At 33.2% G+C, this 18,389-nt stretch overlaps 1 protein-coding gene and 1 long non-coding RNA gene across 2 annotated transcripts in view; one reads left to right on the top strand and one right to left on the bottom strand.

Annotated features, from left to right (window-relative positions):
- Positions 1 to 18,389, top strand: part of si:ch73-383l1.1 — a 262,319-nt gene that overhangs the window by 211,531 nt on the left and 32,399 nt on the right. Inside the window, exons 14-19 of the mRNA XM_087236667.2 lie at positions 3,448 to 3,541; positions 5,390 to 5,544; positions 11,279 to 11,323; positions 12,310 to 12,442; positions 16,409 to 16,531; positions 16,827 to 16,925. Of these exons, the coding sequence (XP_087092793.1) occupies positions 3,448 to 3,541; positions 5,390 to 5,544; positions 11,279 to 11,323; positions 12,310 to 12,442; positions 16,409 to 16,531; positions 16,827 to 16,925 (649 nt within the window). The remainder of the gene's footprint in view (positions 1 to 3,447; positions 3,542 to 5,389; positions 5,545 to 11,278; positions 11,324 to 12,309; positions 12,443 to 16,408; positions 16,532 to 16,826; positions 16,926 to 18,389) is intronic.
- On the bottom strand, positions 6,194 to 7,967 carry LOC147846672 (uncharacterized). Its single transcript, XR_015476182.2, has 3 exons — positions 7,908 to 7,967; positions 7,265 to 7,312; positions 6,194 to 6,581 (listed from the first exon to the last, which is right to left on the bottom strand). It is a non-coding gene; the product is annotated as an uncharacterized LOC147846672 (long non-coding RNA).

Raw genomic sequence — 18,389 nt, forward strand, 5'->3', positions numbered from 1 at the left:
TTTTAAGATCCGGGAGGTTTCTTTGATCCCCACTCTGTTATTGACAAGGCAGCATCTTTCCCTGTTTTGGATCCGCCTCTGAAATCTCTCTCTGAAACCCGGGCTGATGGAAGCGAACAAAGGGAAGGGTATTGATGGCTCGGCTGGGCAGCTCCTCTGCCGTATCTCCTGCAATCTGAGCTGCCATCTGCTTAGATAAAATTTAAAGAGGACTGTTTGTTCTTTCCTCTCAGACCAGCGCTGAGAAAGATTTTTCTAATTAAAATGCCATTATTATTTTTTTTTTTCATGGATCTTACTCAGCCGACTGGCCAAGTTCTTGCCAGTGTGTGAATGTAGTGTCTGTGGTTCAGCTGGCTGGGGTTCAAGAAGACATGGAGGATGAGTCACAGACCAAACAAAACCTGCTGGATGTGTTGTAGCTCAGAGAATACGTCATTTTTAAAAGTCACTTTTGACTCAAAAACTTCTGATTGACTGGCATTATTGAATAAGCAAAGAATATTTTTCAAAAATGTGTCTTTAATCAAATAACGAAAATTTAAATGTTACTTACATTATTAGCCCATTTCCACTGAGTGGTACAGTACTGCACGGTACTATACGGTTCGGTATGCTTTTATGGCAATTTTCACTGTCAAAGAGTACCAAAAAGCTAACCGTACCGTACCACTTTTTGATTACCCTTTGCAAAGTGTACCTAGCACAACAAAAGATTACCAAAAGGCGTAGCTAGATGCGCAGTTGAACACTATTGCTTTACAGAGATACGTCACTAGTGCACACAAGCAGGAGAATGAAAACAAAAGAACCGCCATTTTTAAAAACACTGCCAAGAGACTACACCATTATATTAATCGATCGGTCAATCGATTAAAAAAAATGTACTTATTAATCGCACCTTTTTATAAAAATTAATCGCGATTAATTGCGATTAATCACATTTAAAATACTGAAACTTGTAATTTTGGCTATTTAAATGTAAAATTAATGTAAACGCAAGACAAAAACTATTTAAATTCAAAATATAATTGTTTAATAGAATTTTTGTTTAACTTGTAACACAGATTTCTTCATGTAAACAACATACCCACAATAAACCATCAAGATCCTGGCTTGACAGCCATATTTATTACAGAAATTAAAACACAGGCATGTTAATGACATTTAAGTTTCAAAACAATCAATGCCAATAAAGAAAACAATGATTTCCATGTTGGATTCTAAGAGGACTGCAAAACAATGCCAAAATACAGGAATTGCAGATATGGAATCCCCTCAGATTTAACACGCATGATCATGTTCATCAAATTTGCCTAAACTAAGCGTCCTAAAGTATTATATGTATATTTATATTGTATAATGTATATTTCACAAGGATTCTGACACAACAACATGAAGCATATGCTTTCGTTGCATTTAATGAGGAAACACGCTAAACAGAGGGCTCATGCTGAAAGGCAGAGTAATGCCCTGTCTTTGACAGCTCGCGTCTTCACCAGAGACTTTGAGTACATTCACTTAAGACACCATTAAAATTATTATTAAAATTCTACCATGTAGCCTAAGCAGTGATTTTATTACCTTAAAGGAACACCGAGTCACGAAATGCGGAGGATTTTCTTTCTGTTCGCCGTGCGGTATCAACTTACAACAGAAGTCGAAAGTTAAAAATGAAACACCCGAAATTGCATGAAACTTTGGAGAGCCTGGTGATGCGACTACTTGTTTTATACTGAAACTTGCCTTCAAAAAGTGCTTCCTTGGACTTATCCACATTCTTGTATGTTAAACACACCTCCACCACAACAGGAAGTAAAAAAAACCTGCAACTGCGTTAATTGCGTACATTTTTTAACGCGTTAATTATTTAAAATTAATCGCATGCGTTAACGCACTAATTTTGATAGCGCTAATTAATATATAATAAATACAAATAATAACAAGCCATGATCGACACAAGCTCAAACAAACCTTGCCATCACCTTGATGAACTGCCACAAAGCCAACAAGAACAAAATCTGCACAAACAAAATTCTTGAAGTCCTTGAGTTTTGATGATAATAACGTGTGCGGTATTATTGAATTGCTTCTGACATCTGATCCTTTCAGAAATGAACAAACGTGAGACTGACGCGCGAAAAAACAAAGGAGAAGCCTGAAAAAGCAAAGGAGCAAATGATTCTTTCTGCAACCTAAAAGATGAACAAACTGTCATGTTTAACTATTATTATCAACTTTTTGACTGTTATGAACTCTGGAATGATAGAATTACTCTTTAACCGAGGTTACATGTGCTGGTAAAGATTAAAGGTACAGATGAGAGGTTTGCACTGACTGTGGGTTATATGTTGCGTGTTGTTTGTGAACCCAAATATGCAGTTACAGTATAATCAAATCATGTTCATAGAAAGTTTGGTAATAAACATTTTTACACAAATATTTATGTGTAAAGCATCTGTTTTGTGAGAAGTACTTCTCATATTATATGTGAACAACCAGTACAGATTTACTTTGACTTTTCCTGGAGAATGAGAATGACGTTGACTGAAACTTGCTGTTGTACACCACGGCCACCAAAAAATAACTATTGGTGCCCTTTTTGCAGTGGAATTGCAAGCCCTATAAAGGTGACCCCTACCGACCCGTGCAGTACCATGCTGTACCTCGAAGTGGAAACGGGCCATTAGTGACCCTTGAGAACAAAACCATATGATAAATGTAATTTTAATTTTTTTATTGAGATTTATACATCAACTGAAACCTGAATAAATAGGCTTTTCATTGATGTATGGTTTGTTGAGATCGGACAATATGTGTTTGAGACACAACTATTGAAAAATCTAAATATGGAGAAAATTGCCTGTAAAATTGTCCAAATGAATTGCTCAGCAATGCCCATTACTATTTAGCAATTAAGATTTTTATGAATTTACATTATGAATTTGCAAAGTGTCTTTATGTAACATGATATTTGCTTAATATTTAAATGATTTTGAGCGTGAATTAGAATCAATAGGTTTGACTTGTAATGTATTACCAAAAATATACCTGTGCAACATTTTGTAATCCAGGGTCAAATACTTTGTAGAAAAACTTAATTAAATCAAAATTTCAATATTACACATATGATGACAAGACACAAGGTAATTATCACCATTCTACTGTGCCGAACTCTCACATGTAAAACATTGATTTCTTTACTCTTCTGAACATCTGAATGCCTTTTCGTTATTATTTATACAAAATTATTTAAATTGTGGTGCAGTGGGTAGCACATACGCCTCACAGCAAGAAGGTCGCTGGTTCGAGTCTTGACTCGATCAGTTGTTTCTGTGTAGAGTTTGCATGTTCTGCCCGTGTTCGCGTGAACCCAGCATTTTTTACAGTGTAAAATAATAATAAAAAAATATTTATTCAACTTAATTGTATTATGATTTTTTCCAGAGATGTTCGAGAATTTGCCAATGGATCTACGTGTGTGGAGTGTGACAGTCAGTGTGAAAAGGCTGAAGATAAATCTCTCACCTGTCACGGGCCTGTAAGTAAACCAAACCTTCAAAATCATCAGAAGTGATCCAATAAAAAAAAATAATACCTCTGTTATTTTTACCCATCAAATAACTACATTGTGTATATTAGAATTTTAAATCACATTCGATTAATCCACATTGCATAAGTCAAAATGATTGTAAATCCCTTTTGTATATAAGTTTTAAAGCACATTCTGACCTTCTCAACAATTAAAAGAAATGCTCCAATTTTTTTGAAAATAGTCTCATTTTACAACTCCCCTAGTGTCACCATCACCAGCGATTTAGCGACTGCAGATCGCAAGTAAACAGACTACAAATCCGCCACATTATGGACTACAACTCCGCCACACCATGGACTACAACCCCATACATGCACTTTGTATACACACACCTGTTCCTAGTTCCAGTGATGAGACAAGCGCACACAGACACAGCTGAAGCTGCACAAAAACTGATTGCACGGACTATAAAGACAGCACACACATACAAACACACACACATTGTTGCTGAGTCTTGTTATACTGTTTATGAACATTACCACATGTATTTCTTGCCTTGCCTTTTCGTGCTAAGCCTTTGCATTGTTGTTTTGTTTGTTTACGTTTCCTGCTGCCTGTCTGTACTGGCCATTTGTCTGTTTATCGACCACGGTTCTGGATTGCCCGTATACATCTGTTTGTTCCTGTATTGACTGTTGCTTGCCTAACCATCTCTGTTTAATAAACCTGGATTCTCACTCCCTGTTGTCAACGTCCATTTCACATTACACCTTGAGTTGAACGGTTCAGTTTTACCCTTTTTGAATACATTCAACCAATCTCTGGGTCTGGATGAAGCACTTTTAGCTTAGCTTAGCATAAATCATAGAATCGGATTAGACCATTAGCATTTTACTCAAAACATTCAAATAAGAGTTTTTTATTGAAAGCTCGACTCTTCTGTAGTTACATCTTGTACTAACACTGACAGAAAACGAAACATTGTTCTTTTCTAGCCCTAAATTATCAGAAAATTATAAGAATTGTTTTGAGAGAGATGCTAATGGTCTAATCTAATTCAATAAGAAGCTAAGCGTAGACCCGGAGATCACCTGAATGTATTCAAAATGGGCAAAACTCATTTGTTAACCTCTAGGGCATTATAAAATGAGCCCATATCCCCAAAGAAGTGGTCCATATTTAAGAATTTGTGTGTTTTTAAATGAAACTACATTTTGTCTGTAAAAAGTGAGAATGCAAGTATAGCGGTATAAGACTTTAAACACATGAACAAATCTGTCAGCTTCTTATGATAACCTACCTTTGCATCTCAATTCCTAAGCTGCATAATTAGCAACATAAAAGCTATCAGAGAATGTACGAACTCGCCCAACCATGTGACACTCGCTTCAAAATGCACAATTAGATCAAATATCTATCAATTTGTTTGTGTTGTGAACAGCGCCATGCGGGATAGTTCAACTAAACTTGAAATTTACTCACTATTTACTCAACCTCAAGTGGTTCCAAACCTTAATGAGTGTAAAACACAAAAGAAGTTATTTTGAAAAATGTTAGAAACCTGTAACCATTGACTTCCATAGTAAGAAAAACAAGCACTATTAAAGTCAATGGTTAGAGCTTTTTTGTAAATTTTGTAAAATAACTTCTTTTGTGTTCAGACAGGTTTAGAAAAAGGTAAAGGAGGAGTAAATAATGATAGATTTTTTTAGTTTTGGGTGAACTATCCCTATACCTTTTTTTTTTACTAAATAATCAAGCTCACAGAGGACCAAAAAGTGTCTCTACATATGTTATAGTTTCATTTTCAACAAGTTAAGTGTCATTCTCCTGTATACTGTTTTCATGTTTTAGGGTCCAGATCACTGTGTGAAGTGTCTGCATCTCAAAGACGGGCCCAACTGTGTGGAGAAATGCCCTGACGGTCTGCAGGGAGCAAACAGCTTTATCTTCAAATATCCCGAGACCAACAACGAGTGCCATCCCTGCCACCCCAACTGCACGCAGGGGTTAGTATCTGCATGCTTGTGTGTTTCCTCCAGGTCAGCTCTATGCCAGTGTGATGTCATCGTTGTCATTGCAGCTGTAATAATTACATTATGAATGTCTTATAGCTGCTTGCCTTGATAAAGTCTTCAATTTATGATTTATTATCCGCTACATTCAATTCAATTCAATTCAGCTTTATTTGTATACACTGTAAAAAATGTTACCTAGATCTAACTTATAAAAAGTGAGGCAAGTGGTTGCATCGGACGTTTTAGGTTGATTCAACTTCCAGCCTTTTTTAAGTATTTTAAACACTAAAACATTGCTTAAAACAAATGCAATAAAATTAAGTTGAGCCAACTAATATTTCTAAAATTACTCAAATCAGATAAACTTACTTTTTTTGTTAAACTTAACTTACTTATACATTGCTATATGTTGACTGTACTTATTTTAATTAAGTATTATGAACTTAATTATCTAAATAAAATTAACCATGCATATTTGATTTAAAATTAATTCAATTAACTTCTGGCTGTAACCTTAGAAAATAAATCTTCGTTTCGATATTGTAAGCACAATATACACTAGGAAAAACAGATAAACAGACTTTCCTGTCAATAACAATTAAATAAGAATGGGAAGATGGATTAAAGACCATAACATGTATTCAATATCAATCAATGTTCCTTTTAATAGTGACTACAAAATAGGCCATTAATGTGGCTACACGTACACAATACATAAATAAAAACATTAATAATACCAGATCCTATTGAGAAATCATCTAAGGCAACTCAGTGAGGAGATTTGCATATTTTGATGAAGATTTAGGATGCATAATGTCCAGCCCCACAAAGAGTCTCTGATATATCTCAAATGTATACAGTTTTGATGGATACTTGAAGTCGAGGACATCGGTAAGTCCAAACAGGAGCCATCATGCATTTGACAGGTTTGGCAAACCTCTGACAGTCCTATGATAATCCAAACTGTGTTGGGCTGATGGCAAATTTTTCCCGTGGGCAGCTGCATGCACCTCTGATTCCTCACAACTCTATTGGTAGAGACAAAAAGAAACAGGAGTTCAGGTGGTTGATACCAAACAACATTAAATAGCTAAATACTGAATAGGAAATAACTACAAGTGAAGTTACAAAAGTGCAGTGAGTGATGCATGGATGAAACACCTTAGTTTATCAGTTAAAAATTACCTTAGTAAGTTACCTTTAGTAAGTTTGGCAACTTATAAAGCATAAGAATGTGCATGCAATTTAGATATTAAAACTGTTTGAGAATGGCTATATGAAAATTATAGAATACAAATTCTATAATTTAATCGTCATCTTCATTTTGCACCAAATTTTGCACGTCATAATACAAATTATATTAAATAAATAAATAAATACATTGCCATTTTACAAATTACATTAAGGTTTACATTAATTTTTTGCTAAAGCTACATTTAATTGACTTTTTCTATAAATTTAATGTGACTGGGAAATGACAGTTCAGTGATTTAGTGTTATCAGTTAGCTTTATTGAAAGACTGACAGATAATAAGAAACTGCATTAGGATATTTTTTTTTTTACTGTTTTTACTGTTGCACACATAAAAAAAAATCTTCAGATATCAAATGTAGGTTAATTCTATGGAGCCCACTATTGTTTGCAATTTTACCAATGTTTTACTTACCTGCAAATAATTATAGCTGTAATTGTATCTAATGTTTTTCTTACCTGGATGTGAAGTTTGAAGATCCACAGGTAACAAAATCACTTTGGTATCTAAAGACCAAGAACATGCATTTTAGAATGAGGTGCATACAGTTTAAATGGTTCTGTAAACATCAGTAAATGTAATTTAAGTTAAAATAAATTGTAAATCTGTAATTTATTCACTATGCAGCATTAAAAAAACTTATGGAATAAATCTCTAAAACACAAACTTTAAGTTGTACTTTCTCTTACGTTAAACACAAACTACTTAACTGTTGCATATGTTTCTGCATTTAATATCCATCCTTAATGTGCTGCTATAACTTAGGTGAGCTAACTTTAGCTAAGTTAGCGCTAACAAACTGAACCCCCACAGCCCGACCGCCCACCAGTGACCTTGTTAATCGGTTCTGTAACGTTAGTTATACCTACTATTTGTTTTAAAACTACTTTCACTATTTTCCTCAATAATATCACTTTTAATCGTTAGCATAAACTAGCGTTGGTTAGCGTTAGCCAACTTAGCTTTCCATGTGAGAGCAGTCTAACTGTAAACATACCTAAGGCTACAGTACAATTTACAAAGCTAAAAACTCACCTGCCTAGCGAAGACAGCAGTTTTGCATGACTTTACAATTATCATTCGGCTACATTTGCAACTTACCGTGTTAATCAGATCCGCTGCTGGGAGCAGTTAATGTCGACCATTGCAGAAGCTGCGTCTGCCTGCTAAATCCCGGGCAATGAAAAAGGAGTCACGCCAAACTATTAAAATCATGTTTTATGAACACCTGCCCACATCGGCAGCTGCTCTAATAAATTGTCTGTGTCAACTCACTTTTATAACATTTATTCTACACAATAACCACGTAAAAAAATCTACTCAAATAAATTGCATTAGTTTTATTCAAAATATACAGTTATATAAAAACTGATATATTTTAAGTAAAGAGGAAGCAAATTTTATTTTTTTGGTATAAAACAAATAAAATTAACTAGATTGCAATTATTTAAAGTAGATAGAACCAACTTTGTGAGTGTAGCACTTTTTACAGTGTAGCGCTTTTACAATGTAGCTGGTGTCAAAGCAGCTTCACATAAATGGTCATAGTAACTGGATCAGGGTAGTTCAGTTTTTAGTGTTTAAGTTCAGTTGCATGCATGGACGTATAAACAATCGTAAATATTATCACAACACTGGACGTAAGATCAACTTTTTTTAACCAATACGTAACTGACATACTGGAGCGGTAAGCTAACTATGCATATACTATATATAGTTAACACATAACCTGAGACAGACTATACAAATACTTTACTCAAAACATAAACAATATTGTGCAAGATATTGAGCAAAAGATGTTTTTGTTGTTAAATTTATTTATTTATTTATTTATTTATTTATTTATTTATTTATTTATTTATCTTTTTGTTTGTCTGTTTGTTTGCTTGTTTGTTTGTTTGTTTGGCTACTTTTTTGTTTGCATATGTTTTTTTTATTTATTCATTTATTTATTTATTTACTTCTTTGTTTTCATATGTTTTTTATTTATTTATTTGGTTACTTTGTTTGCAAATGTTTTTTTTATTATTTTTAATAATTTCTTTGCATATATTTTTATTCATTTACTTGGTTATTTCTTTGTATTTATTTATTTATTTTTGTTCGTATATTTTTGGTATTTATTTAATTATTTATTTGATAATTTATTTGTATGTTTGTATTTATTTATTTATTTTTATTCTTTTTTATTTTTGTTTGTTTGTTTGTATTTATTTAATAAATTATTTATTTATTTAGTTAGTTAGTTAGTTATTTCTTTAGTTAGTTTGTTTGTATATGTTTGTATTTATTTATTTATTTATTTATTTATTTATTTATTTATTTATTTTGTATGTGTGTTTTGTATTTATTTATTTATTTGGTTATTTGTTCATTTTATTGATTCATTTATCCATTAATTTATTTTATTTTATTAATAATGTATTTAACTTAATTTAATTTAATTTAATTTAATTTAATTTAATTTAATTTAATTTAATTTAATTTAATTTAATTTAGTTTAATTTGTTTTTGCTTGAGTTTTTTTTAATAAAAAATATTGGGGTGATTGAAACAATACCAAGGTAAATGTAAATGTAAAAGTAAATGATGAGTAAATTAGCATTTTTGAGTGAAGTATCCCTTCTTCTCATATGGCCTTGCCAACAAAAAAGGGTCACAAAAGTTAAATCAATATGTATTATTCATTTATTTGATTAACACATAATTTGTAGTAAAATCTACTGCATCCACATTCTGTCAACAAAAGCTTTGAGTATATATTTGTACTTTGTTATTTCTGTTCTGTGACTTTTTTCTGTTCTTTATAACATTTTATATTATATTTAAAAATAAATTTGTTCAAATACATGTACATTCATGCGGCTTTCAGTTAATTGAATATTATTAAATACTCTATGTCATCAGACTTAGCTATTAATATTTTTATAAGAAATTGAAAAAACACAAATATGAGGCTGTCAAAACTTCTCCGGTACCCCCTTAAAAGGTCTATAAAGTTTAAGTTGCAGTGTAAAGAAATGCATTGTAATGACAGGAGTATGTCTAAAAGATCCTCCTTTGTGCAGCCTGAACATTTCAAAAGTTCCCCGTACTGCTCTAGGCAAAAAATTCATTCAGTTTCATCTCGTAAATCCATAAGTGTCTGCATTCATTCAAACAAGCAAACTTTAACTGCCCGGTGGGATGAGGAATTTTGGGTGCAGTTTCACAGTGCCACGATCTATAGATCTGAAGCAGATCATCTACTTGGACACAGCAGAGACATCTATCCAGTGTGAACCTTTTGTTTCATTCTGCTCTGTCTTGGCTCTCAAATCAAAGCTCCTGCAATGCTCTAGGACAGCATAACAAAGCGGCCGTGATCCCTTCATCTCGCGGGTGACAGTCATTGCCGCTGGTTACTGTCAAGCGTTCTCTCTTCAGCAGCGCTCTGTGTGATTACTGAACCCGGTCACCACTGTCACAGGCCTTATTCCTGCATGAAGAGAATGTGGACCGCACTGAAGCTTAGAAAAGAGGCTAGAAAGATGACTAGGTAGATCAGTAGCTGACGTGGTGCACATTTATGAACAAAAGCGTGGGTAACATACTTATTTATGTATTTAACTTAAAAATTATGTTTGCTGTTTTTTCAAATAATAATTTCAAGTGAGTTTTTTGGGGACAACTTAATTGTTTTATGTTTAATCTACCTAAATTCTGAAAAAATAAATTCCTTCATGTCACCCCAACACAAACTGATTGTATGGATTGTTTGTTTGTTTGTTTTTATTTAATTATTTATTTTCCATCAATGTGGAAGCCATAACTATTTGTATTTGTTTTAAATAATGGCTAATAAATACATTAATAAAAAAACAAACAAACAAACAAACAAATAAAGTGCTAATTTAATTTGAAAAATAAATAAAATAGAGCTAATTTATATAACAAATAAATAAATTGCTAATTTAATAATAAAAAATTAGTGTTAATGTATATAATAAACTAAAAAATAAGCTAAAATAAATGAACAAAAAATATATAAATAAATTGGTAATTTTATTTAAAAATAAATGAACAAATAAATAAATACATAAATAAATTTGTAGTTATTTGTGTAGTAAACTAATAAATAAATAAGTGCTATAATAATTTATAAATCCATAAATAAAGTGCTAAATTCATTTAAAAAATAAATGAATAAATATATAAAGTGCTAATTTTATTTAAAAATAAATAAATAAACAAATTTGTGGTAATTTATTCAATAAATGAATAAATAAATAAGTGCCAAATTAATTTATAAATAAATAAATAAAGTGTAAATTTAATATAAAAATAAATAAATAACCCCAAATTTTGTACCATGTGATAAGCTATTACAAAGCTATTATTATTATTATTATTATTATTATTATTATTATTATTAACAACAATAGTCTCTACTGTAGTTACATTGTTTTAATTATTATTTATCTGTGTCATAGGTGTACTGGACCCCGGATCCAAGATTGTATCGGGATACTGGACAGGTAAATGCCTTAATGAATTCATAATTTCACTTAAGTTTTGTATTTATACTGTTCAATGCATAGCTTTTATGACAGTGTAAATTATATTTAGCAGGTCCTAAATACAACATTTCTATACTACCGTTCAGACACTTGATAAATATGAATGTTTCTTTACTGTTTCCTTTTAACATTTATGTAACCAACCCTTTTTATTTTTGGAGTAAAAAGAGAACATTCAGGGAAAAAAAAGCATTTACATAGTATTGTAATGAATAGTCCAGAAACAATATTACACATAGACACATTTAACAATTGACAATCAGGGCAGAAGCACAGAGGCTTAAAGCTAGTAAAGTCTAGAAGGGATAAAGCTGAGGATACTCGCATCAATATAGCATCATTTTTGTGACACTGTACAACAATGATCCATATTTTTACATTACTGAGAGGGTTGGGTTTAGCGTTTGGGAAGGGGTAGACATTAATAAAATACAACTTAATGAGTGATTTAATAAATAACATAAATAATTGTTGTTGCAATTATTGTTGTTACATTCCCGTGAGTGTAAGGTTTGGGGTTTGTGTAATAAAATAGAATTAATGGGTAATATAATAAATAATATATATAATTATCATTAACTTGCAGCTGTATCCCTTCTAACAACAACCGTTAAATACACAATGACAGACAGGTGGAACAGGTAATAAGAGAGCAGAGGCGATAAAATAGCGAGGATGTAAATGACATCATAAAAAATATGACAGTGAGCAAAATATTCAAAATATTTGCTGGGTGCTGTAATTATACTCTTAAAATGCCAAAATAATTAATTATTTAATAATTGATTGAATGAATGAATGAATGAATAAATGAATGAATGAATGAATGAATGAATGAATGAATGAATGAATTAATGAATGAATGAATAAACACACAGTTGTTTTGCCTCAGCAGTTTAATATGTTGCAGTTTCTCGGTTTTAAGCGACTGCATTTTCCTCCAGGACTCCTCTGATTGCAGCTGGGGTGATTGGTGGGATGTTTGTGGTCGTAATTGTGGCTCTTGGATTTGCCATCTTTTTCCGCCGAAAAAGCATAAAGAAGAAGAGAGCTTTACGACGTTTCCTAGAAACTGAGGTGAGAGATCAAATCCCACAATGTTTAAAAAGGTTTGAATAATTTGAATGCGATACATACATATTATTGACCACATTTGGTCTCAGGAAACATGAGATCTGGATAGCACACAGAAAGCCTGGCCAGTGCAATTGGTGTGATGGTGCAATGAAGGGTCTGTCAGGTCTATAGCCAGCCTCAATTTTCCATTTGAAAGTGCCTCTCTCACTTCAATGGCAGGAAACCTCAAATGGAATAATGGGAGTCATTTTTAGACCTTTAAATGGAAACTTATAAAAATACTTCAAAATGTTGTGGAGCCACTGTGGGTGCTTTTTATATCAGGCTTAAGTCAATATTATGGAAGTTGCAGTTGGGCGAGTGTATTGCACTAAACTGATCTGCTGTTTTAGGAGCTACTTCTTTTATATAAATCCCGTATTGCAGGTTCATTAATAAAGAAGTGCATGGTGAAAAAAAGCAAACTTGGCGGTGAGGAAAAAAAAGTTGTAATGACATAATATCTTGTCATTATTATTATTATTAATTTTTATTATTATTGTTGTTGTTGTTTTTGTTGTTGTTCTTATTTATTATTATTATTATTATTATTAATTTATTTTTTATTATTGTTGTTGTTGTTGTTGTTTTTGTTGTTGTTCTTATTTATTATTATTATTATTATTATTATTATTATTATTATTATTATTATTATTTTATTGTTTTTTAATCGTTATTGTGATTGTTGTTGTTGTTGTTGTTTTATTATTATTATCATTATTATTATTATTATTGTTGTTATTATTATTATTATTATTATTAATATTATCATTAAATTGTAGCATTTTCATAGCAATTTAAACTACCCCTTCAATATGAACAACAAGAAACAAAAAGAAGTAGCTTTGATTCTCTGGGGAAGAATGTCTGAATGCATTAATAGCAGCAGGTTTCCACTTTTTCACATGATTAAATGTTTAAACAGCCCTCCTATGAATTGTCATTCACTAAAATGGCTCCCTGCCAATTTCAGTTTGAGACCCCTGCCTTAAAATAAAGTGTGAGCAAATATACTTAAAAATATCAGCATTAATAAAAGAAATGTATTCTGAAATGAGGTCTGCAGTCAGGATATTTTATTGCAGTGCTGGTTTCTCAAAGTTTAGGGTGGGTTTATGATAAATAAAAAAGGCCAAAAATCCTTACATTAATCATTAGAAGAAAAAATATTTCCAAATTGTGACAATTCTGATGCTTAAAGGTGGAAATGGAAGTGAAAGTCAGTGGACTGCCTTAAAAATCTCTTACCCATATAAAAGTTGAAGTAGAAGTCTGTGGAAAATGAGCAGTCTGAACCCAAAGCACACGTGCAATATATGGATGCAGTATCTCACACGGATAATGAGGTGCAGACTATAAAGAACCTTGAAGGTTGAGCAGTACAATATTTTGAACTGAATACATGATGGGCAAGCTCTGCACAGTGATGAAAACTGCAGAATGTAGAACAGCAGATGAAGCATCTAAGTTTTGGTTTCTTCTGCAGTGTTTGGCTTTCCTTTCCAGCATTTCTTTTATTTAAAAGGGTACCATAGTATTGTATCTTTTTCACAAAACTTGTATACTGTTGTAAAAATGTCTGATACTATGTATTCAAAAAAAAAGTGTTCGTTCAAGAAAATTAGTTAAATAATTTAAGAAAGTGTTCTGTGTCATACTAGGGCAAAATAAACATATTTGTCAAGGACTGCATCTAAAGCAAATTCAGGACTCTGATCAAAACATACATCCAGTAGATTAGACAGTCATGCACCTCTTTGTAGAGCTGACATTAGAGCTTGAAATTCTGTACTCGTTCAGAGCATACAGAAAAGCAAGTATAGCATCCTATGGTGTGGTCAACCCTCCTGTTGTCCTTGAATTCTGTTTACACCGTTTGCTTTCTGGGTTAAAAAAAAAAATGACCTGCATTGTCTAAACCAATAAAATTAAGCAGCTAAATTATTTTTATCCTCAGATCTGTTTTGCATGAATAAACAACCTCATCTTCATCACAAACTCAGTGAATGTCTAGGTATTCTTTCATCAATGTGAAGTTTTTCATCAGTGTTTAATCAGGGGGCAACACTCAATTTAAGTAAAGTAAAGAAAGGGTATATTTTTTAAAGGTAAAAGTACCTGCATACAATACAATACAAAATAAAAAACCTGAAAAATCATGTTATATCAGTATTCACCGCCTTTGCCATGAAGCTCTAATTTGAGCTCAGGTACAGTCTGTTTCCACTGATCATTCTTGAGATGTTTCAGCAGCTTAATTAGAGTTTAATTAGTTGATTGGACATGATTTGAAAAGGCATACACCTGTCGATATAAGGTCCCAGGGTTGACAGTGCATGTCAAAGCACAACCCAAGCATGAAGACAATGGAATTGTCTGTAGTCCTCTGAGACAGGATTGTCTTGAGGCACAAGGCTAGGGAAGGTTGCAGAAAAATTTCTGCTGCTCTGAAAGTTCCAGTGAGCACAGCGGCCTCCATCATTTGTAAGTGGAAGATGTCTGGAACCACCAGGACTCTTCCTAGAGCTGGCCGGCCATTTAAGCTGAGTAATCGGGGGAGAAGGGCCTTAGTCAGGGAGGTGATCAATAACTCGATGGTCACTCTATCTGAGCTTCAGCGTTCTTCTGTGGAAAGATAAGAACCTTACAGAGGGATAACCATCTGTGCAGCAATCCACCAATTAGGCCTGTATGGTAGAGTGGCCAGACGGAAGCCACTTCCTGCCTGGAATTTGCCAAAAGGCATCTGAAGGACTCTCAGACCATAAGAAACGAAATTCTCTGGTCTGAGGAGACTAAAACTGAACTCTTTGGAGTGAATGCTAGGCGTTATGTTTAGAGAAAACCAGGCACCACTTATCACCACACTACTACCATCCCTACTGTGAAACATGGTGGTGGCAGCATCATGCTGTGGGGATGTTTTTCAGCAGCAGGAACTGGAAGACTAATCAGGATAGAGGGAAAGATGAATTCAGCAATGTACAGAGACATCCTGAATGAAAACCTGCTTCAGAGTGCTCTTGACCTCAGACTGGGGTGACGGTTCATCTTCCAGCAGGACAATGACCCAAAGCACACCGCCAAAATATCACTGGAGTGGCTTCACAACAACTCAGTGAATGTCCTTGAGGGGCCAAGCCAGAGCCCAGACCTAAATCCTATTGAACATCTCTGGAGAGGTCTGAAAATGGCTGTACACTGTCGCTTTCCATCCAACCTGACAGAGCTTGAGAGGTACTGCAACGAGGAATGGGCAAAAATTCACATAGACAAGCGTGGCAAGCTTGTGGCATCATATTCATAAAGACTTGAGGCTGTAATTGCTACCAAATCAACAAAGTATTGAGCAAAGGCTGTCAATAATGATGTACATGTGATTTTTCAGGTTTTTTATTAAAATTCTAATGTTGAGGTCTTCCAAACTTCAAAGAAAAAAAATTAAAGTTTTTTTCTTTTTTGGGAGGGGGAGGGGGGGTTGTCTGGTGTTGACAGTCATTTTTGACGCGGTCAGCTGAAGAAAATTGTCAGTGGCAAGTGAGTATTGTGTGTCATACAGAAAATCTTGTCATAATAGTTTGAGATTGTGGTATTAAAATCATAATTGAGATGTAAGAATGTTTTAGGAACTTTCTCAGGTGAATTGATTGAAATTAAAAGTACCTGGTAGTCATGAACCTCCTGATAAGTTTAACAATCAGTTTAGAAATGGTACGTCAAGTCAAATAATGTCAATAAAAGGATTTAAGAAGTAACGCATTGCAATTGGGAACCATGTCTATAACATAAGGAGCATATTTATACTTGATGAACTAGTAAAATCAGGAGGAACATATAAGTTTAAACTTAAGTAGGTGTTGTAGTTACAGTTTATAAGTTCTCTAATCATGTAGAGTGACTTTGGTTTTGATTTTGTGTCTTGAGCAGTTGGTGGAGCCTTTAACACCCAGTGGCACGGCTCCTAACCAGGCACAGTTACGCATACTGAAGGAAACTGAGCTCAAGAGGGTCAAGATCTTGGGAACTGGAGCATTTGGCACTGTTTACAAGGTACTGCATTCATTTTTTGTGTTTCTGTTTGTGTAATTGAGTTGTATTTGCTTCTTTAACAATAAATATACATGTTTTATTATTATTATTATTATTATTAGTAGTAGTAGTAGTAGTAGTAGTAGTAGTAGTAGTAGTAGTAGTAGTATTAGTAGTAGTAGTAGTAGTAGTAGTAGTAGTAGTAGTAGTAGTAGTAGTATTTATTTTTTATTTTATTATTATTATTTTTTTTTATTATTATTTTTTTTTTTTTTTTTTGCTTGCAATTGACTTCTTCTGCAATCTTCTTTATAAGGGAATCTGGGTTCCAGAAGGGGAAACTGTGAAGATTCCTGTGGCAATAAAGATACTCAATGAAAGCACGGGACCTAAGGCCAATGTGGAGTTTATGGATGTGAGTAATTTACAGTTAAACTATACTTTACAAAGTAAGAATGCAAGCGCAGAAGGGTCAATTAATTTACTGGAAATCTCCAGTACACTACCACTGCAAATCAACGAGTTGTGTTTATGATATTTAGTGTGTTGTGAATTTATAAATGTGATTTTTTTAAAAATGTTAAATTAAAACGATTACATCAACATCACATAATCCTTTGGAATTGTTTTTAGATGCTGATTAGCATTATTTGGCAACACTTTGTTGCATTTACTAACATTACCCGAGTATAAATAAATGGTCACACTTTATTTTGATGATCCGTTTGTTGAATTTAAGTTACATTGCATCTACATGCCAACTAATACTCATTAGATTATTTGTAGACTGTTAGGTTCGGTTAGGGTTAGTGTAAGTTGACATGTTCTTACAAAGTTTCTTATAGTGAGTTAAATGTCTGTTGAAGGAGCAGTATCAGCAGATATTAAGCAGAGAGTGTACTAATTCTCAAATAGACCATCAAAATAAAGTGTTACTGAATAATCGTGAAAAGCATTTATTGATCATAGTTCAGCATAACTAATGCATTATTATAAGTCCAGCATGTAGGTTAACATGAGCTAACCTGAACAAACTTTATTTAACTTAAATAATATTAACCAAGTACAACAAAGATGAATAAATACAGTAATGTATTACTAATTGTTTGTTCATGTTGGTACAGTAAATATATTAACTAATGGACCATTATTTTAACGTGTTACCCGATATTTTTAATTTTGAAACTAACTGTGCTGATTACTGTAATATTATAAATATTATGAAGTACAGTCTAAAGGCAAAGGGGCAGATTTACTAGCAGCTTGCACCAGTTCAAACCCTCTTTGCTGTCAATACATGCACTCTTTTCGAATGTATAATTTATTACAGGAGTATTTGGATGAATCCAGCTGGATAATGTACTAAGGTTTGCAATAGTCAGTTGACCGATATTTGCACCATTTTTAACTCTTATGTTGCCTTGATACTATTGGAAAAGTCCTACTTCCCACTTATAAAGTTATGGTAACAACTAGGGATGTCCAGATCAGGTTTTTTTTTTGCCCTTGAGTCCGAGTCATTTAATTTTGAGGGTCTACCGATACTGAAATACGATCTGATACTTCTATAATACAAAAAAAAATTTAAATCAAGGTTCGACATGCTTCATAAGCAAAAGAACCCAGGGTTCTGAATGGCAGGTCCTGTGGTTCTGGTTCTGTCCCGTGCCTTTGCATTGTCACGGAGCATTTTTCTCTCCTCTTCAAACTCTCCTGCAGCGTGAGCCGCCTCGTCTTCGGTTGGGTTGCCTGGGTAAACTCGCTGTATTGTGTTGGGTGTTTGTTTTAGGGGTGCCTCATCAGGTTTGTTGTGTTAAATATAGCCTTTTCCTTCCACCTCTTGCAATCCCAAGTTTACATATCTCACAATATTGGCAAA

Source organism: Danio rerio, chromosome 1, assembly GCF_052040795.2.
Source record: "Danio rerio strain M-AB ecotype USA chromosome 1, GRCz13ab, whole genome shotgun sequence".
NCBI lineage: Eukaryota > Metazoa > Chordata > Actinopteri > Cypriniformes > Danionidae > Danio > Danio rerio.